General features: G+C 36.5%; 2 protein-coding genes across 4 annotated transcripts in view; both read left to right on the top strand.

Moving 5' to 3' along the window:
• Positions 1 to 21466, top strand: part of LOC125255945 (histone-lysine N-methyltransferase 2D-like) — a 526365-nt gene that overhangs the window by 77699 nt on the left and 427200 nt on the right. The gene's annotated exons all lie outside the window — the stretch shown is intronic.
• chd1 (chromodomain helicase DNA binding protein 1) overlaps positions 2468 to 21466 on the top strand; it is a 28101-nt gene continuing 9102 nt past the window's right edge. For both annotated transcript variants that reach the window (XM_048171374.1, XM_048171382.1), the window contains exons 1-27: positions 2468 to 2812; positions 4233 to 4358; positions 5818 to 6010; positions 6800 to 6925; positions 7031 to 7083; positions 7181 to 7315; positions 8995 to 9260; positions 9529 to 9754; positions 9840 to 9940; positions 10034 to 10212; positions 10302 to 10426; positions 10527 to 10743; positions 10841 to 10930; positions 11904 to 12094; positions 12271 to 12459; positions 12719 to 12881; positions 13413 to 13565; positions 13664 to 13735; positions 14458 to 14607; positions 15380 to 15528; positions 18034 to 18130; positions 19337 to 19432; positions 19546 to 19722; positions 19937 to 20097; positions 20446 to 20487; positions 20565 to 20698; positions 20835 to 20973. In XM_048171374.1, coding sequence (XP_048027331.1) covers positions 4306 to 4358; positions 5818 to 6010; positions 6800 to 6925; positions 7031 to 7083; positions 7181 to 7315; positions 8995 to 9260; positions 9529 to 9754; positions 9840 to 9940; positions 10034 to 10212; positions 10302 to 10426; positions 10527 to 10743; positions 10841 to 10930; positions 11904 to 12094; positions 12271 to 12459; positions 12719 to 12881; positions 13413 to 13565; positions 13664 to 13735; positions 14458 to 14607; positions 15380 to 15528; positions 18034 to 18130; positions 19337 to 19432; positions 19546 to 19722; positions 19937 to 20097; positions 20446 to 20487; positions 20565 to 20698; positions 20835 to 20973 — 3677 coding nt within the window. In that variant the 5' untranslated portion in view covers positions 2468 to 2812; positions 4233 to 4305. The remainder of the gene's footprint in view (positions 2813 to 4232; positions 4359 to 5817; positions 6011 to 6799; positions 6926 to 7030; positions 7084 to 7180; positions 7316 to 8994; positions 9261 to 9528; positions 9755 to 9839; positions 9941 to 10033; positions 10213 to 10301; positions 10427 to 10526; positions 10744 to 10840; positions 10931 to 11903; positions 12095 to 12270; positions 12460 to 12718; positions 12882 to 13412; positions 13566 to 13663; positions 13736 to 14457; positions 14608 to 15379; positions 15529 to 18033; positions 18131 to 19336; positions 19433 to 19545; positions 19723 to 19936; positions 20098 to 20445; positions 20488 to 20564; positions 20699 to 20834; positions 20974 to 21466) is intronic.

Genomic DNA, 21466 nt, shown 5'->3' with positions numbered 1-21466 from the left:
TTATGTATTTACATATTTTACAGACAGATTTAAGTCTGACAGCAGTTCTAAAGTAGCCAAGCAGGTAAATTATGTACATGCTTTTCTAAAAATAAGATGTCTAATGTAAATACAATAAAAGATTTACTCGAAAATGATATCATCCGCTAGATGTCGCTCTTCTGATATGGAATGCAACCTTTACAGTCGCGCTCTTCTTCTGAGGAAACGAACCCTATAGACTAGTATACTACTCTTACTACTTTGACCGGCAGAAATTAGAAGAGTAGTATGCTAGTATGCGGTTCCGCATTCATTTGTGTGCAATGATGCCTTGCTGTCATCTTCCGAAAAAAAAAAAAAAAAAAACTACAGAAAGTTTATGAACGTGAGCAGGCATGTTGTCATCATTGGTATCGCATTGATGAGGGCGCTTACTATTTAATATGAAACGTTATGGCTTGAGCGGATTTCTCTCCATGAGTGGACACGCTCTGTTATCGTGGAAACGAATGGAATCTTTGAGGAAAACAAGGAACAATGGAGAAATTGGAGTCTTTAACATTACAATATAGGCTATCTATTCTTTTCTATTGTTGGATGTACATCTGATTCCTGTTATAACCTACTTTGTAAAAAAAAATATAATTTATCAATTGGTCATGTGCAGAATATGAGAACTAAAGCTTAGGCAATACATACATTTATTCATAATTTCAAATGACCTGCTGGAGTAGTTGCAATATAAAAGCTTCCTCAAAGGAACAATAGCAATATGCTATCACTCTGAGCCATAGGAAGAACAAGGCTGCATCCAAAATCGCATACTTTCCTACTATGTAGTGGGTGAAAAAGAGTAGGCTACCTGAGAAAAGAAGTAGCCTATGTCTGGACACTTCCCATGAGGCCACGGGAGAGGGTTTGTGAATGGCAGTGAAGCAACTGATGCTGGTAGGTCACATGATAATGACAACATGACGAATGTAGTATGTCCAGATTACATTCATACTACACACATACATACATATAGAACTTACTTTTTTAGAGATGGTGAAGTAATTACTCAAAATAAGTACCTACTCAAGAGAGTATGCTATTTCGGACACAGCCCAAATAAAATGTAGGTCAAATCATGAACCATTTGACTCATATGAATGACAATAGTGTGTGCAGAGACCCCGGAGATAATGTGATGCTCACTTCTGTCTGCGTCTCCAGGGCTTTGTTTTGTTTTGTTTCATGATTTTGTTATTATGTTAGGATGCAAACGAAGTTTGACAAGCATGACAGACACTACTCTCAATTTTAAACATGGCATTCGTCTTGCAATATCATCAAGACAAATCCACAATATCACTACAAACTTTACACTGTAAAAAATATGATCAATAAGGCATGACAGCATGTTTTTACAATATATTTAAACTCCTCAAAATAAGTAATTTTCAACTTTTTTCTATAAGTTATACAAGATTCAACTTAAGTCAGTTTAATTTAAGATGAAATTGCATATACAGCCAAGTTTATTGTACTTAAAAATTTAAAGCAACGTTTTTTTACAGTGTAAAATTTGCTAAACTTAAAAGTCAAAAACACAAAGTAATGTTTGTTTAGCAACATTCCAGTTACACAAACCTTGATTTTAAATTTTACAAGTTATTTTTTATTAGTATGATTAATAAAATGAAGAAATTGCTAAACTATATACAAAATTATATGGCATGTGTATAAAAAATGAGTTTAACCAATACAATATAAAATATAATAATATACAAAATGATGCAGTGAATACTGTGAAAAGTTTCTGGACAAGACAATGTTTGCTCATTGTGCACTGTTTTTAAAATGTTAATGTAAATAATTAAAAACATACTCTACATTTTATCAGATGTGAAATGTTCATAATAAAAAAAAAGTCAAATTTACAGTAAAAAAACCTGACAGCTGTGATTGACAGAAGTATATAATATGGAGTGATGGCATATCAAAGCCTCTATATTTTACAACATATACATTTTATTAAGTAATACATTATCTACTTGAGCTACCAAAATCTTTGTACCTTAAAATGTGCTGATAAACCATAATAAAAACCAAAAGGTGGTTGGTGGCTCCCAAGCATAAAGAATTCAACCATAAAGACCTTAAAACATGGTTTAATAGCTTCTTTTTCTTTCATGTCTATGGAATTTACCAAATAAATCAGAAGATTCACCATAAAATTAACAGATACGTTTTTAAAAAAAAAAAAAAATAATAATAATAATAATATAAAAACAAAAACATGATTAATCCTTCCAAATGTTATTTTAAAAAGATGTATTATATTTTCTGTCTCATCTAAACAAAACAAAATGCCCATAAATGTTAATAAAGTGTATTACAGACAAATATGCTATGAATTTTTATAGATATATACAAAAAGAAAAGGGAACAACCAAACTTCTTTTCCAAGTATGTATCCCAAAAGATGTTTTCTTATATAACACATTGATGCCGCTGTTCCGCGGGAGAGAGCGGCCGCCTGCGGGTGACGTCACAGCCCGGGGTTTCTCTCTCTCTCTCACTCTCTGTGTGCTTGAGCGCGTCATGGCGGAGACCGGCTGGTGTAGGATTTACAGCTGAAATATGCCTGCTATCCCATCTGTTTCCCGGCACATGGAATACACAAAAACTGTCTAGCATTTAATCCCAAGGCACTCTTGACCGTGGAGGGGAAAAACTCAGAAACTCATTTCTCAGAACAAAGTATAAGAGTGTTTTTGTGGAGTTCTCGAGCGACAGCGGCGATCATCCGAAAGAGTCCGAGAGCAGCGCGCACACAGGCAGACAGGTAACAGATCAAAACACCTTCAATATGACTGCACTTGTGTGCAGAACGTGATGGACGTAGTTGAGAAACCAATCGTGGTCGGGTATTCATTGGTATGTGTCTGTATACTGTTCATGGTGCTGTATTTAGCTGTTTTGAGGGCTAATGAAAACAAACCGAGCGGCGGATCTACAGAAACGCAGTGCGGGAATCAACAACAGCATGATGATCGGACAATATTACACTGAAAACACCTGAAATTCAGTGCGCACGTCCGATCATGAGACAAAGCACAAGAGTTCATTATCGCAACTGTTTGTTTTAAGGGATTAAGACAAGCCAGCTGAATTCAAAGCAGAATGTCCCATAAAATCAAACTCCAGTTGAGTGAAGCTGCTCATCTAGCTTAGCACGCGTGAGAATAACTGGCTAAACAAACAAATATGTTAAACTGGGAAGATACTATCTAAACAGGGTCTGAAGACTGGTATATAATTGATCCTATTAAGATTATATATATACATTGTGCTCCAATAGCGTGAATGTGTTAGCGACCGGTAGCCAAATAGCTAACACGCGCTTCTCGCTTAGCTTTAGCATGCTAAGCTAATTTAGCCTTGCTACAACAGAAAGACACTGATGAAAGATTTGAAATGTAGCGCCAATCCAGCGCGACAAGTGGGGCAAACGATCAAAACATAGTCCCAAAATGTGTATTTATGTTGGGTAACTGAATTTTAAAGCCGACTAAACTTCATGACAACAGATATTTGTAAACGGCACTGAACATAAAGGTGACCCGACAGTAATGCGCGCCTGTGCCCGAGGATGGCGCTGCTTCAGATGCCAATACAGCGCAGGAGAGTCCGCGGCTTTTTAGGCCTGACCCTTAGAGGCCTCTGCGGTCAACATCACACTTATCACTTTCATTCATTAGGTAATGTTTAAGATTTTGCTTTACATAAAAGAGAAAGTTCTGTACGACTAAGCGGTGGATTTTGCTTGGTGACAACATGTGGTTTGTCACTAATGTATGCCAATTAACTATAAAGACAAAGTTAAGTGTTTGGAAGAGAGGAAGTGAAGTAACCTTTCTAAGAAGCAGTTGGTGTTATCGTTTATTCCAGCAATATCAGGACTACAATACTGAAGAATAAACAAATAATTCACATCATATGCAAACAAATGTTGCCAATTTTTAACTTTCTTGCAAACAAGATACAAAGACCTTTCTATTTGTTACATTGTGTAACGTTTCTGAAAACCAGCTGTTAAATTGTTTCAGCAGCAGTGTTTTGGTCATCTCAGATTCTCAGACTGATTTAGATTAGTCTTAGAAATAAATCAGCAATGTTTACTGTCAAACATAAGATAAGTCACTTTGATAGGAACCTGTCATGTATGAGCTTGTGTTCTAATCACAACCTTAATTTCTTCTTAGGTGAGCTGCTCTGAAGTGGCGCACACAGACTGTACGGATCTCATCAGGGATTCATCTTTAATATTTGATTGAGATGGATGCACGCAGTGAGGATGAAAGTGTCAGCAACAGCAGCGGAGAGTCCAGGTAATCAGAATACATGTCATTTCCATGTTAAAAAAACATTAAAGGAATAGTTTTGCCTGTAAATGAAAATTGTCATTTGCTCACATTTGTGTTCCAGCCCATTTTATTTTCAAAGATTTTAGGTAGAATATTTGAGCTTCTTTATCTGTACTGTGGATGTTTAAACTGGATGTTTATTCATACTGTCCAGCTTCAGAAAAGACACTCTTGCAGTAAAGACGGCTTCATTGATTGTAATCTGAGCCATTTACATTTAATGTACCGCTAACATCCGATGCAGACACTGTGTTTGACAGCAGACATTTACATCAGCGTTCCAAACTGTTTGTTCTCACATAGCATCAAAATGAACCATTACATGTAACTAATCTGCATACCAGGAGTTGATTGGCATGCCAGACTAATGGCTGGTAACGCCATTATCGTTAATTATCAGTAACGCATATGTTTCTCCACTCTTTCTGAATTAATAAACAAATCGCCTGTTTCTCCAGACTTGTGCTTGTCAGTTGTCCATGATTTCAGTTTTTTAACTGCAGTCTGTTTTCCTAGATCTGAAAAGCTATATAGGCTTAAATTATCGCTGAATAATGAAGCATGATACTTTGTTTGCTTTATGAGATGACATTTTCCTGGGTGCGAAGACTGTTAGGGTTATGCAAGACATGATATATTTTTCAACATGACAGTAATTTTAGCGTAGCTTTTGTAGAAATATTGGTAATACTTTACAATAAGGTTCATTAAACATTAATGTATTAACTAACATGAATTAACCATGAGCAATACATTTGTTACTGTATTTACTAATCTTCGGTAACGTTAGTTAAAGAATTTCCAGTTGTTCATAGTTTGTTCATGTTAGTTCACAGTGCATTAACTAATGTTAACAAGATTTTAATAATGTATTAGTAAATGTTGAAATTAACATTAACAAAGATTAATAAATGTTGTATAAGTGCTGTTCATTATTAGTTCGTTAACTAATGTAGTTAACTAATGTGAACTAATGAACCTTATTGTAAAGTGGAACCAAACTATTTAATGTTCAAAAAATTTACCCAATTAGTCAACTAGGATTTCTAGTACCTAGTCCTGTAAATTATGCAAGCCTGTGTTGTTTTGTTGGATGAGCATTCACTGCCATTAAAAATATTAATACTATTTACTAATTTAGGTGTTATTGACATGTCGACATGTTTAATTGTACAAAAACCATATAAGTTTGGAACTTTGTGGGGAGGAATAATTGATGACAGACTTCACATTTTTGGGTGAATTATGAATCCTAGAAATGTTTCATGATAATTAGATTGTCTAATCATAATAAATGCTATCACTTAATCTGTTTACTATTATTTATGGTTACATATAGTTCATTACATCATAGTTTGGAATCATGCAAAGCATATGGTGTATTGGAGGAATTAACTCATGTACACGTTTGTTTGTGTCTCAGTAATTCAGATGATGAGTCTGGGTCAGGATCGGGTTCTGCCTCGGGCTCGAGTTCAAGCAGTAGCAGTTCTAGCAGTAGCCAATCAGGGAGCAGTGACTCAGGAAGTGGCTCGGATTCTGGAAGCCAATCAGACTCGGACTCCGAGAAATCCAAGGAAAAGAATGATCAAGACAACAAAATTGATGGAGCAGCGGTAAGCTTCATAAAGCTTCTGTGTGAAGTTGTCAGTGCTGATATGATGCTTTAAGTCCATTTATTCCACATCCTGCCAATGCTATCCCCAAACAGAGTGCAAATTGACATGCATGTTAAATTTATGAAGGCTTTACTATAGACTAAATGTAACTGATTGTAGATTGAATTATCTACAGGAACAAACATTAATTTCTCTGAACATAGTAGCATGTTACTGTCATTTCTGTGTCCTGTTAAAATAAGAGACATTTTACGTTTATATACAAGAACTTTTGTTATAGTTTTATAGAGTCATGATGGTTTTTAGTTTAAAAGACTTCCATTTCTGCCTGTAAGATTGTTCTGCCGTTTACAAATGTTTTCACTACTGTAAAGTAATGGAGCTGGCAAAGATTTTCCATGCACTACACACAAACCTGAATAATTTATTAAATTCATTGTCACTTATTTTAATTAGTTTATAGATTTGGTCAATTAGTTGTTAAAGCCCTAATTCCCATGCTTGCACATAGTGTTTCTCTCGCAAAGTACACAGACTCCACTCGTGATTTGATTTCAGTAAAGTTTTGTGATAGTGTGTTGTGATGTAGTCCAGTAATATTAATACAAACGTTTTTGAGTTCTACTTAAGTGTACTTTTAGAATAAACATTTCCCAATATTGTCCTCATTATCATTCACAGCTTTTGCATTTAGAGCACCTGTGATTCTTTAAAATGTAGGCACTGTACATGGTTTTGGAACAGAACATTCCAAATGTTTGAAATATCCTTGTTTCAATACTGTAGTTTTGGAAGTCCAACCCTAGTATCCTGACAGTACAAAGGTCAGCCATGATCAGGAAGCAACAGCAACAGCTACAGCAACAGCAGCAGATCCAACCCCAGAGCTCTTCAAACACTGGCTCAGATGAGGTACTGCATGCTGACTTAAAATGAACTCCATGAAAAGCGTCATAGATTTACAAGATTGTCCAAATCCCTCGTTTATAATTCGTTCTTCTGTGTTATTACCTGCAGGACTCTTCCAGTAGTGATGAGTCAGATGATGACTCAAAGAGCAGGAGTAAAGGGTGAGTCAATGTCTGTTTGGTGTGGAAGCCGTCTGCATTAGTAAACATGAGATTACAGGTTATTTGGTTAACATTTACGCTGGTGTTCTGTGTGTAGGTCTGGATCGGACTCTGACTCGGGATCGGGTTCAGGAAGTGGCTCATCGGACTCTTCAGCAGAGGAGAACAGTGACGAGTCGGTGTCAGACTACGAGCCCAGTCACAAAGTCAAGAGCAGAAAACCTTCAAACAAGTACAGTTTTCACCTTGAAACTAATGTAGTGATGCACCGAAATATAGGTTACCTGAAAATGGTTTTGAAGGGTCGAAACTATTGACCAAAACAGTGACTTTTTATTTAGGGATGCACTGAAATTTCGGCCACCGAAAACAGCATTTTCGGTTTTTGGCTGAAAGAGAAAAATATAAATGCTCCACTCATGTACCGCTCATCACAAAAGCAAAGTCCGCTCAAATAACTCGCCAACATGAAATTTCTATGTAGTAGTAAAATTGTTTCTGTTTGCAATAGCCCTCCTGTGCTGCTGTAACATGGTGAGGTATAGCCGCGCTGGTAAAATGACTCAACCCTCTCCTTCACTGATCCACTCCCCATTAAACTTTGCACACATGCTCTGATAATAATAGCTTTGTAGAACTATACATTTTTTGGATAATTGGTCAAAAAAATAAATGTTAAATCTGATTCAGTTGCATAGGACTGAATAAAAAATAATAGTTACTTTCAATAATGTGGTTATTTTTTTATTGACTTCATTGATTATCATTTATTATCATTGATTAAATTGAGTTTAATACAAAAAACTAAATATAATAAATAATAAAAAAAAAACATCCAGATTTTTTATTTTTTTTGATTCATTTCAATATTGTTATAATACCATATACTCGGGGCATAAAACTAACTTTTTGCCCCACCTACCAAAACTATTTTTTACCAGCCATGAAACATAAACAGTCAGTTTTGACACCAATATTTTAGATACTAGAGAAAATTCACAATCCTCTATTCCAATTTCGATATCACAGCTAAAACTACTAACTTAAAGGGAGAGTTCACCCAAAAATGAAAATGTGATGTTTATCTGCTTACCCCCAGCGCATCCAAGATGTAGGTGACTTTGTTTCTTCAGTAGAACACAAATGATGATTTTTAACTCCAACCGTTGCCGTCTGTCAGCCAAATAATGGTAGTGAATGGGAACTTGGATCAATAAGAGTTGAAAAACCTTGCATAGACAAATCCAGATTAAACCCTGCGGCTCGTGACGACGCATTGATGTCCTAAGGCACGAAACGATTGGTTTGTGCGAGAAACCGAACAGTATTTATATAATTTTTTACCTCTAAAACACCACTATGTCCAACTGCGTTCAGCATTCGCTTGGTGTGGTCTGATCGCGCTCTGACAATGACAGTGATGTCTCACGCATATACTTCAATGAGTGCTAGACATCACTGTCGTTGTCAGAGCGCAATCAGACCTCACCAAGCGAATGCTGAACGCAGTTGGGCATGGCCCTGAGTAATTGATTTTAACACCTACCAAACTCAATTTAATTTAGTGTCTAAGCATATTGAGGGTGTTATTTGAAAGATAAGAGCAAATATATTTTTCTGAGATTTGACTTCAACTTCAACAAAAAAAGTATTTTATGCCAGCCAAATGTAATTTTATTGATGCAAGATGGCACTATAACTGAAGAAAATCCTGTGTGTGGAACTGCAATAATAATAATAAAAAAAGGGAAAATCCATGTTTTCTACATTCGTTGTTTTGGTAATGTTCTTTTAAACAACAAAATAGCCATATGCTTGGACCCTAATGATTGGTGCTTATGGCTATTTTGTTGTTTAATTTTCTTTTAAGTAAACACTCTATTACTGATCAGATCTCTGTTCATCTCTCAGGGCCAATGCCAGGAATGGGAGAAATAACAAAGCTCCCAAGAAGAAGCCCTCCCGCTCCTCCTCAGATGATGAGGACGATTATAAAAAAGCACTAGCGGGGCCTCGGCGGCAGGCCACAGTCAATGTGAGCTACAAAGAAGATGAAGAACTGAAGACTGATTCAGATGACCTGGTGGAGGTGTGTGGAGAGGACGTCCCGCCACCAGAGGAGGACGAGTTTGAAACACTGGAGAGAGTCATGGAAATGAGGATAGGTCGAAAAGGAGGTGAGAACAGCGGTGCTGAAAATTGAAATGCTGTATTGTAAACTAGCATTGTACAAACTTTTGTATCTGACAAGTGTTCAGTCTGTTTGATGTGTAACTATGTCCACACAGGTTTCAGTGGGCAGGAACGTTTAAAGTTATTGCGTGTTCAGTGTGTTTCTTTCGGCACAAAGTGAAACATGACAACGCAAATCAGATTGGGGGGAAGTTTAGAAGGGATATAAAACACCACTACTTTTGTTGAAATGTTTTTTTTGTTTCTTAACAGCAACGGGGGCTGTAACCACAGTGTATGCCATAGAGGCAGATGGAGACCCCAACGCCAACTTTGACCACAACAGACAGCCAGGAGAGGTGCAATACTTGATCAAATGGAAGAACTGGTCCCACATTCACAACACCTGGGAGACGGAGGAGACGCTCAAACAACAGAACGTCAAGGGCATGAAGAAACTGGACAACTTCAAGAAAAAAGAGCAGGAGAAGAAGAAATGGTATGAACGCTTACAGAAAAAATAATTTCCTGTTGGCAACGTGGCTTTAGATGTTCATTTTGTTTTCTTGCACTGCCATCCACAGGCTCAAAGCAGCCTCACCTGAGGATGTGGAGTACTTCAACTGTCAGCAAGAACTCATGGATGACTTGCATTCTCAATATCAAATTGTGGAAAGAATTATTGGTAAGAGAATGCTGACCCCGTTTTCTTTGCTTTTGATTGATTGTTCTGACTTGTGACTGTTTATTTACCTTCAATGTTGCCTGAATCTTGCAGGGCATTCAAATCAAAAGTCTGCCGCAGGTTATCCAGATTACCTTTGTAAATGGCAGGGGCTGCCCTACTCTGAGTGCAGTTGGGAAGACGGTGCTCTTATTGCTAGAAAGTTTCAAAAATGCATCGATGAATACATGTGCCGGAACCAAAGCAAATCCATCCCCTTCAGAGACTGCAAGGTAACCGCAGTCTACACTGTAAACCGTCAACTGAAAAAGTCAATGAAACCAGGAACTATTTAACCAGTTAACTGTTTGATTTCCTTCAGGTTTTAAAACAGAGACCACGGTTTGTACCCATGAAGAAGCAGCCTCTCTACATTGGTGGAGATGGCTTAGAACTGCGAGACTATCAGTTGGACAGTCTGAACTGGATGGCCCATTCCTGGTGCAAGTACGCTAGTTTTGTTTATTCTTAGTAGACATAACCCCAGTTTCAATGAGTCATGAATGTTTTGAGTTTCTTCATCACTTCTACTCTTCTGCTTTCCTAGGGGAAACAGTTGTATTTTGGCAGATGAGATGGGTCTGGGCAAAACCATCCAGACCATCAGTTTCCTCAATTACATGTTCAATGACCACCAGCTTTACGGGCCCTTTCTTCTGGTGGTGCCTCTGTCTACCCTCACATCCTGGCAGAGGGAGATCCATCTCTGGGCTCCTCAGATGAATGTTGTGGTGTACCTGGGAGACATCAACAGCAGAAATATGGTATGAGGTTAAAAAATGCAAGGGAGTGAGCAGATCATAGATTTCTTGCACACAAGAAGTGTAATTGAATCTGAAGATTTTACTGTCCGTTCTTCAGATCCGGACACATGAATGGATGCATCCGCAGACCAAGCGACTGAAGTTCAACATTCTGCTTACTACATATGAAATTCTGCTGAAGGATAAGGTACCGCTCGAATCAAAAGCCCTATTTGCAGGGGAAGGGTATATGTGGACAACGACTTAAATGCACATTTTGTAATAAAGGCTAGTCTAAAACTAAGAAACTCTCAGAAAACATTGTGTATATTTGTGACATACTTTTTGCTAAATTAATATATAGATAATATAGGCATATTTGTTGAAAACCGTTGAATTGGCAGTGCAGAGTTATTAGTGTAATACAATACTGTTCTCTCATTTAAAAAACAAAAAAACAATTCATTACACTTATGCTACACTTGAAATTTAAAGGCTTTATTTTTTCCTCAATAAATGAACAGATATAAGTTAAATGTTCACACACTGTGCTAGGTAAAAAATAACCATTAACATTTAACACATTTAACACACTTGCTCCACCCTGGACCAATGTAGGTCATCTGACATTTCATGCTTTACACAAAAAATTATCTTCAAATTATCTTTTGGGAGTAATTTCTCAGCCAAAACTGATGTGTGATTAAATTGTGATTAATTAAGCGCCACATCATGTAATTAATAAGATAAAGTTTTTATCGCTTGATAGCCATATATATATATATATATATATATATATATATATATATATATATATATATATATATATATATATATATATATATATATATATATATATATATATATATATATAAAATGTGTGCATGTATGTAACTGGCTTGTGCTTTTTCTCAATTATCATTTCATTAAATTTTTACTGGGAAAAAATATTAACAGAAAACACTAATCTGAAATGAGTGAATTACTATTTATTAGAATTATTAGATTTGAGCGGTAACATCATCTATTATGTAAAATATAATATGTAACACACTATATTGTGGGCAATACCCAGCCGTATTCTTTAATACATGTGACATTTGTTACATGTGTAAACGAGAGAGGATTGTGTATTTTAACAGACCAGCATGCTCATTGCTGTATTTTTTTTTTTTTTGCAGTCATTTTTAGGAAATGTCAGCTGGGCGTTCATTGGTGTCGACGAGGCCCATCGGCTTAAGAACGATGACTCTCTTCTCTACAAGACTATGATGGAGTTCAAGTCCAACCACAGGCTCCTGATCACTGGCACACCCCTCCAGAACTCACTCAAAGAGCTGTGGTCTCTTCTACACTTTATTATGCCTGAAAAGTAGGTGTGCTCTTGTTGTATCAGTCTGCTCTTTTTGTTCAGTTCAGTATGTAGCCACAGATATTATTGTAGCAGTAGCTTTATTGAGCTGACCACATTCTTGTATTGGTTTAATGCAATGTAATAGTCAGATGTCACTGAATGTGAAGGGTTGATATAAGCTGGCATGTTGGTAGATTTCACTCGTGGGAGCTGTTTGAAGAGGAACATGGGAAGGGCAGAGACTCAGGCTATACCAGCCTTCATAAAGAGCTGGAGCCTTTCCTGCTGCGCAGAGTGAAGAAAGATGTGGAGAAATCTTTGCCTGCCAAGGTGGAGCAGATCCTCAGGGTAGAGATGAGCGCTGTTCAGAAACAATACTACAAGTAAGAGAACCACACGCAATCTCTACAGTGAAGAGAGACCGTGCATAGATGTACAAACATGAGCTTTTAAAAGATTTGACTACTTTTTATTGTATTCATGTTCTTGTTGTTCATGATTCATCATTGCATGTCATTCTATATTCCAGCAGATGTCCCCCCCCCACCCCCAAGAAAATTTCACTCTTTGCTATAGAATTCCCACTTATCCACCAAATATCTGATAAGTAAAATATATTAATCAATTACATTTTTTGTTTAGGTGGATATTGACAAGAAACTATAAAGCCCTGAGTAAAGGCACTAAAGGAAGCACGTCAGGCTTCCTCAACATCATGATGGAGTTGAAGAAATGCTGTAACCACTGCTACCTCATTAAACCCCCTGATGACAACGAGTTCTACAACAGACAAGAAGGCCTACAGGTGTGTTTTTGTCTGAAGTGCTGCCACCTTCCAGATGGGAAGCAATAATTTATTAGTTGAAATTGTACAACAGAATGTCCAAGACAATGTCCATGGTTATATAAATATAAACATTTTATATATTTAAAAAAATATAACCCTATTTTGACATGACATTGTTAAAGGTCACAAATGACATGGATAAAATATCATTAACACAGAAGAGATGATTTATTCCTTGATGATTTATGTAGTAATAGCACAATGTCTGAATTATTATTATTTTTTTTTTACAAAAAAGTTTATTTACTTTCGAAACCCACAAAGTGACATTTGCAGAGTAAAATAATTTTTTTTGTGCTAAAACCAGAAATGTTAACCGCTGAGTATGCGGATGTCTTCCTATACGTAGAAGTTACCATATATGTTTTTCCTGTACACATGTAAACTTTATTTGTGCATTTGAAAGAATGCCGCATTAGGGCAGTGGCTCCTAACAAGGAGGCTTTCAACAGTGTTTACATACAGACTGAACTGATATATTGTCTGCAGCACCTTATTCGCAACAGTGGGAAGCTGGTTCTTTTGGATAAACTGCTGGTTCGGCTAAAGGAACGAGGGCACCGTGTGCTCATCTTCTCCCAAATGGTTCGGATGCTGGACATCCTAGCGGAGTACCTAAAGTACCGGCAGTTCTTATTCCAGGTGATGGCACATCTCACTCACTGCTATTTGGAGTCATGTGGAGTTAACCGCAGTGTTTGTGGCTCAGTTGTGACTTATGAAAGCATTTGTGTTTGCAGCGACTGGATGGTTCCATAAAGGGTGAGATGAGGAAGCAGGCGTTGGATCACTTTAATGCTGATGGCTCTGAGGTATGTGTAAAATCACTGGTTTAAATTACTTTTTATATTTTACTTGATATTACATTATGATTGCAATATGTTGTGAAGTCACAAAAATTGGGTCACAATTTGATTTCTGGAACAATTTATAATTATTAAAATAATATATTAGGCATTACACTTAAAGTCTGTCAAATTGAATTTTGTATAAAAATAAAGGATATTTAGGTAAAGTAATACGAACATGTTAAATATACTCGTATGCATTTGTGATTAATAATTGGGGCTGTCAAGCGATTTAAAATTTTTAATCTAGTTAATTACATGATGTGTATGTGAATCACGGCAAATTAACGTGCTAAATTGACAGCCCTATTAGTAATATAATTTAAATGAATGCCATAAAGGTTCATATATTTATTCTCCAAATATGCATTAATAAATAAAGTGTGATTTAAAAAAAAACAACAAATATCTTTGCAGAAATTGTGAATGATGATTAAATGAAAACTATGGATGTAGATTTTAAAATTAAACTGATTAACTGACATGAACTGGTACATAAATGCTTTACCGGACAAGCCAGTAAGCAATTTAAAAATAGCACTTTGTTTTTTTAGACTCGTGGAACATAGCCTATGAGTCTTCATAATTCACTTTTTAGTTCTATGTTTTAAGAATTTAATTCTATTATGTTTGTATGCCTGTATATGTCTTTGTATGTGTATGACATTGTCTTTATGACTTTGCAGGATTTCTGCTTCTTGTTGTCCACGCGAGCGGGTGGTCTGGGCATTAATCTGGCCTCTGCAGATACGGTGGTCATTTTTGACTCTGATTGGAACCCTCAGAATGACCTGCAGGCCCAGGCCAGAGCTCACAGGATTGGTCAGAAAAAACAGGTCAACATTGCCTCCACACATTACATTACATGCTGTACATTAGTCTTCTGAAGAGACACAGTGGCTTTATACGCACATACTGTAGTAAACACGGACGTTTAAATGCTTGCATGATGCGCGAAAACAACATGAGTGTGTAAATGCAGAATTTAAATATATAGATCAACTAACCCTTCACAGTGAAAAAATAATAATTTAACAGTGACAGAGTTTCAGTGACATTACTACATTAAACTGCTATAAAAATTTTTGAATATAATGTATAATAATGCAATGGGGGAATATTTCTGGTTCATGATAATAGTAAAATAATATTATTTTAATAATAATATTGTAATAATAATAATAATAAACCTATCTTTATTTTGGTATTGGGAGTTCAGTATCGTGATTTGTATTGAATCATGACATGTGTATTGTTACACCTCTAGTCTACACTAGACGTGCTGGTATTTGATAATACAATATATATCACAGTAATGAACATGCACAGTATTGTTCATCATGGACGCATTTATCATGGACACATTATAATACCTTGAATAATTCTAGATATTTAATAAATAAATTTACTCCATGTATGCTTGCTTAAAACAAAATGTTTAAAGTTCTTTTAGTAATATGAAAAAAAGTAAAAATGATGCCATAATATTGTGTACTGTTATAAAATCTTTAGGAATTATTGTGATACAGTCACATGCCTATTCTACATTTATTCTTTATAACTTAGTCTAGTCCTCTACTGTAATGTCTGCTATTTAATCTCTTTCAGGTGAATATATACCGTCTGGTGACGAAGGGCTCAGTTGAGGAGGACATTATTGAGAGAGCCAAGAAGAAAATGGTGTTGGACCACTTGGTGATTCAGAGGATGGACACCACGGGAAAGACAGTCCTTCATACGGGTGCTGCTCCTTCAAGGTACAGATACCAATATAACTTACCTAAATGGCAAAATAATTTAATGTAAATATTAGGGCGGACGATTTAACATGTTAATTATATTAATTACACCCAGACCCCAGACCTATGTAGGTCATCTGACATTTTGTTGATGATAAAGGTTGTTAAATAATTGCCTAATAAGTATTCAGTCTAGTGCTGCAAGAATATTGCACAGCACCAAGATAACCGACCTTCTCATCTGAGCTGTCAGCGGTCGTCAATATTAAAATATTTGAGATGACCAGTCAGATCAAGCTAGGCGGGCTTTATGTTCACGGAAGCGGCTGAGCACAAATTCCACAAAGTTAGTGGTCATAAAGTGCGAGATAAGACGCAAGTAGCTAAACTACCCATTTCTTAACTGTTTTATGCTTGAAATGTTAAACGACCGACAAAAATAATAAATAGGGAAGGAAAATAATATCTTCAGCCTGATTTCGCCGTTTTGAATAGTTATAAATTACGTGATTTGTGTAATTTGTAATAGCCTAACCGTCAAAGTGAGGGGTCAAGAAACGATAACAAAGCTGTTTTCATCATATTTAATAATAAATGCACATATTGTGAATTAATTTAATAATCTTAGTTAGCTTTCCTATAGCCTTCTGTAAATTAACTTGTCTAAGAAAGTGATTAATAAAACATTCAAATATCAGTTGACCCTATGTTTACTTTCTATATTTCTATATTGACACAGCTGAAAGTGAAAAGACTATTGGTCAAAGCTCAGATTTAGAAGGGGAAGAGACAAAGATAGAGACTGAGGGGGAATGGAGATGACAAGGAGAGATTTTAAAGCTGTTATTCTCTAATTGTTTGGCCTTCAAACGTCTTAATGCACATGTAGATCAGAGAAATCTAAATCTTAAGAAGTTAAAGGTGCTCTAAGCGATGTCACGCGTTTTTTGGCCAAAACATTTTTTGTCACATACAGCAAACGTCTCCTCACTATCCGCTAGCTGCCTGTCCCCTGAACACACTGTAAAAAAAACGTGGTCTCTGTAGTCGCCACAAGCTCCGAAAACGGCAACAAAAACTACCTGGTGCAGCCTGGACCACGAAACTTAATAAACATGCTCCAGCCAATAACCGACAAGAATGATTTTAAATGCGCGTTCATGACTGTTTCAGGAAGCGGGGAGGAGGAGGAGGAGGAGGAGGAGGAGGAGGGAGGGTCTAGCTAGCCTCTGTTTTGTTTGACAACACTTCGAACGTCAACAGGAAGTTACTCCACCCAGGATCGCTTAGAGCACCTTTTAATATTGTGTTATTTTAGAGACAATACTTCACTCATGAATGAATCAGCTGTTTGAACAAACAGAATGAATTACATTTACCGCCACCTACTGGCAGTTGTAGTTTCTTATTTAGAGTATAATTTAATTTAAAAAATAATATATTTCCTTATTAATAAAAAATAAAGATACAGTTCTCCCAAAATACTTTAAATATGAAACTAAACCGCCAGCAGGTGGTGGCATATTAATGAGTGATTCATTGAATCATTCATTCACCCAATTCTTTCAAAAGTGCTGATTCATGCAGTGAAATGTCATGTTTCCCTACTATATAGTAGGTAAAAAACAATATATGAGTATTGTTTCCGAATTCACAGTACTCATAAGAGAGTAGGCAAAAAATACCCAGATGACCTCCACAGGAGAGGATTTGCGAATGGCAGTGAAGTGAAGAAGCTAATACTGTTAAGGTCACATGACAGTGACATGGTAAATTTAGTACATCTGAATTACATTCATGCTACACACATTCATACTAAATAGAACATACTTTTTTAATAATTTAATTATTCAAAATAAGTACCTACTCAGTCTACGATTCACGACGCAACCACTGACTTTATGAATGGGTCATTGTTTCATTGGCTAACAGTGGCTTTGTTAGGAACTCTTTTGGTTGGTTAAAATGGTCAATATTGTGTCTAAAATTAATGCCACTTCCCCTAATATTACCCACTTGTTTATTGAACAGTTGTATAAAATCAATGTCATATTTGCAATCATGCTGATATTAGGGAAAACGGCACTCTTGGTCATGTTTAACTATATCATATGTTATGTTATATTTTCTTATTAACTGTGGTATGTTAAGCTTCTGTGTGTTTTACATGCTTCAAAACGGAAGATTTAGGTCTCACTGCAGTTTTTCTCTATGGTTTAACTATTTAAGGCAAAAAACATTAGACAGCCATTGAATTAGTATTGATTGTACCGCTGTTCTGTAAAACTTTTATTTTTTATTATTATTATTATTATTATTATTATTATTAAATATGCCATATGATTAAGTACTCAAAATTAGAAATACTCATAGTCAATTGTTTTAATCATTATATTAGTGCATTATCAAAATAATCATTATTTTCAGCCCATATATATTCTTAGTGAAAATTCTGATGTGTGTGTGTGTAGTGTAGTGTATACATATAATTAATGGCATTATTGTTGTCTGATTCCTCTGCAGTTCCACTCCATTCAACAAGGAGGAACTGTCAGCCATCCTGAAGTTTGGTGCTGAAGAACTTTTCAAAGAGCAGGAAGGAGAGGAGCAGGAACCTCAGGTCTGTGGGGTTAACGCAGAGATGCTCATCAGCATGTGGACTAGGGGTGGGAGAAAAAAAATCGGTTGTCTGATGCACAGTGATTCTATCTTCAATGATTCTAAATTTCGTTTTTAACCTCATACACAATGCTGTTGTGTGCACTAGAAACGGCTGTATTGTTTGCTTTCACACAGACACACACATACAAACCCTCAAACCTTCTATAAAATAATCTTTTATAAAGTTTGAAAGGTTAAAGCGAATTACAAGGGCAATCGCAGGCTTCATTGCACAGGATATGTTCTGAGAGAAATGCGATTTGCTTGATGATACGCTTATGTGAGGTCTCTCGCCTGCCGGTATTTCAACATTTTCCCCTCAAAATGCTCTTCAAAGGCATCATTTATGCCGTTTGAAATGCAGTAGGTCTATATATTTAAATACAAAAACTCACTTTCCGACAGACGGCTGTTTTCAAATGCTCATGCGCTAGTGAAGAGCGATTATACAACTCCACCTTGTAAGCGGTTTAATGCACTTGCATCTCAAAATGCTTTCATGATGTGAAATTAATGCAAACAGTTATGTCTTAAGGGATTAAACAGACAGGACAAAACATTTGATTTGTCAAAATAGATATGTGCGTTTGTGTGAGTGCGGCCTATTGGATCTCCCGCTGTCAGTAATAATCAAACAGCATGAACAGTTTATTCCTTATTTGTTTCTTTGTTCATCTTTATTATTTACTCTTTGCTTGTATGTTTTGAATCTCTCTTTAGCTAGTTGACAATTGTGAACATAGTTGTTTTAATTTTTAATTTGTAATTAAAGTATTTATTACATAATTAAAAAATAATGCACACATAAATTTAAGATTTAAAGGCCCGGTTTCACAGACAGGGCTTAGCCTATGCCAGGATTAAGCCTTTAGTTCAATTAGGGCATTTAAGTAGCTTTTATAAACGTACACTAGAAAAAAACATTACAGATGTGCATCTTGAGCCAAAACAATGGCTCTGACATATTTTAAGATCTGTCAGTACAGTTACAACAGCTCAAACATGCATTTTAGTCTAGGATTTGCTTAAGCGTTGTTTGTGAAACCGGGGGAAAGTTGGTAAACTAATTAATAAGAATGAATTAATTAATAAGTTTCCTATCCATAGTATTAATGTTGGCTTCTGTGCAGCTACTTGTGTTTGATGAGATTTGTTGATCTGGTAGGAGATGGATATTGATGAAATCCTGAAAAGAGCAGAGACCAGAGAGAACGATCCTGGACCATCGACTGTAGGAGAAGAGCTCCTCTCACAATTTAAGGTGTGCACTTTAAAACTTACTGCAAATAATTATTCCGCATGCGTGCTGGACCTTCTCTAGAGGCTGTCAGTCACACCATTAACACACTATTAAATGCTTGCTCCATCATGCAGGTGGCGAATTTCTCCATGATGGAGGATGAAGAAATTGACATGGACACGGAGCGGAATGTTAAGAACTGGGATGACATTATCCCAGAAGAACAGCGGAGGAGACTTGAGGAGGAGGAGCGACAAAAAGAGCTTGCAGAGATCTATTTACTGCCCCGCATGAGGAAATGTGCTAAACAGGTTAGCCAATCATACACTGTTTAACGATGTCAGTAAACAAATGTCTATTTGTGTAATTACTTTGGAAGATTGTTAAATGCTTGGTTTACTTTAGGAGTTATATAAATAAAATTAACAGTGTTGATGAATGATAAAAGATAAATGACTCTCATAGCAACATACACCTTAAGTTCTTTGTACTTTATCTATCTACTTGTTTGTTTTGTAATGACAGATCAACTTTAATGGGAATGAGGGCAGACGCAGCCGGAACAGACGATACTCTGGTTCAGACAGCGATTCGGTCTCTGACAGAAAGAGGCCCAAGAAACGAGGAAGACCTCGAACTATTCCAAGAGAGAACATTAAAGGTTTCACTGATGCTGAGATACGCAGGTAGAGCCGCTGATGCTCAGTTTATTAAATTCAGCACTAGGGGTGGGCGATATAAGCTGTTTGTTAATGGTCGTGTATATTACAGTATAGTCACTTTTGGGAAGTCAGTGGAAAGAGGTTTTTGTATTAAATAATAAATACAGTGAGAATTTGCTGTGAAGTTTAATTGTTTTTCTTCACATATATACATATACATATATATATATATATATATATATATAAAAAAAAAAAATTCTTTCTTTACAAAGAAAATTCCAAACAGTCTGAAAATGATACAGCTATAATTTAAGTCCTTAAATTCAAGTATATAAATTTTTTAGTGACCAATGTTTTTTGTTTCCCACACAGATTTATCAAAAGTTACAAAAAATTTGGTGGGCCTTTAGAAAGGTAAGTAACTGTTTTTCATCACTTCAGATGTTATTGGTTGGGCCTCTATCATTGATGTGACTGTCGCTGTATCACAGGCTGGATGCTATCGCTCGTGATGCTGAGTTGGTGGATAAATCGGAGCATGATCTGCGGCGGCTGGCTGAGACCGTACACAACGGCTGTTTGAGAACGCTAAGGGAGAACCCCTGTGGACCTGAAAGAACCTCAGGCAAGAGCATCAGAAAACTACATTCACTGATCCCTCAAGTGTCCCAACTAAAGTGATTAAATTTGCCCCCATATGAAGCATCTGAGGGGGGAATCCAAGGCCTGTCTTAATTGTATTCTTTGCTGGTTCATATCAGGAGGCAGGCGAGGGAAGGTGAAGGGACCCACTTTCAGGATCTCTGGGGTTCAAGTCAATGCTAAGCTGGTGATCTCTCATGAGGAGGAGCTGGCACCATTACACAAGGCCATTCCTGCTGACCCAGAGGAGAGGAAGAGGTAAAAAAAAAAAAAAAAGTTGCAGTGTGTCATGAAAGATGCAGTAAGCAATTTCTGGGAAACACTGTTGATATTTGACATTGACAACCAAACACATAACCCCCTCCCTTCATTGCTCCACCCACAAAATAATGAACATGCTATGCAACACAGACTAACAGCTGGTACATCAGACAGCTCGCAAGTATGGCTGAACCAGTTGTAATTCAACAACAGCACATCTTGGTTCTGTGAAAAGGCAAAAAAAAAAATGGGTCTCATTCTCTAAAAAATACGAACAGTGTATGCAGTTATATTTACATTTGAATTTCTCACCACAACTTTTTGCCTAATTCACAACACTTAATGTTGATGAATTCTGAGTATTCTAAATGAGCGACTACGTGCCCTAAGTAATTTACATAAATCACACCCAAACTATGTCCATATGGGGGCATTCTGCACACTTTTATTTCACACTTTACAAACATGATGCTCTCTAAAGACTCATTCT

Source organism: Megalobrama amblycephala, linkage group LG2, assembly GCF_018812025.1.
Source record: "Megalobrama amblycephala isolate DHTTF-2021 linkage group LG2, ASM1881202v1, whole genome shotgun sequence".
NCBI lineage: Eukaryota > Metazoa > Chordata > Actinopteri > Cypriniformes > Xenocyprididae > Megalobrama > Megalobrama amblycephala.
Note: the sequence above shows the minus strand (reverse complement) of the source record. Positions and strands in the feature narration are given on the sequence as shown.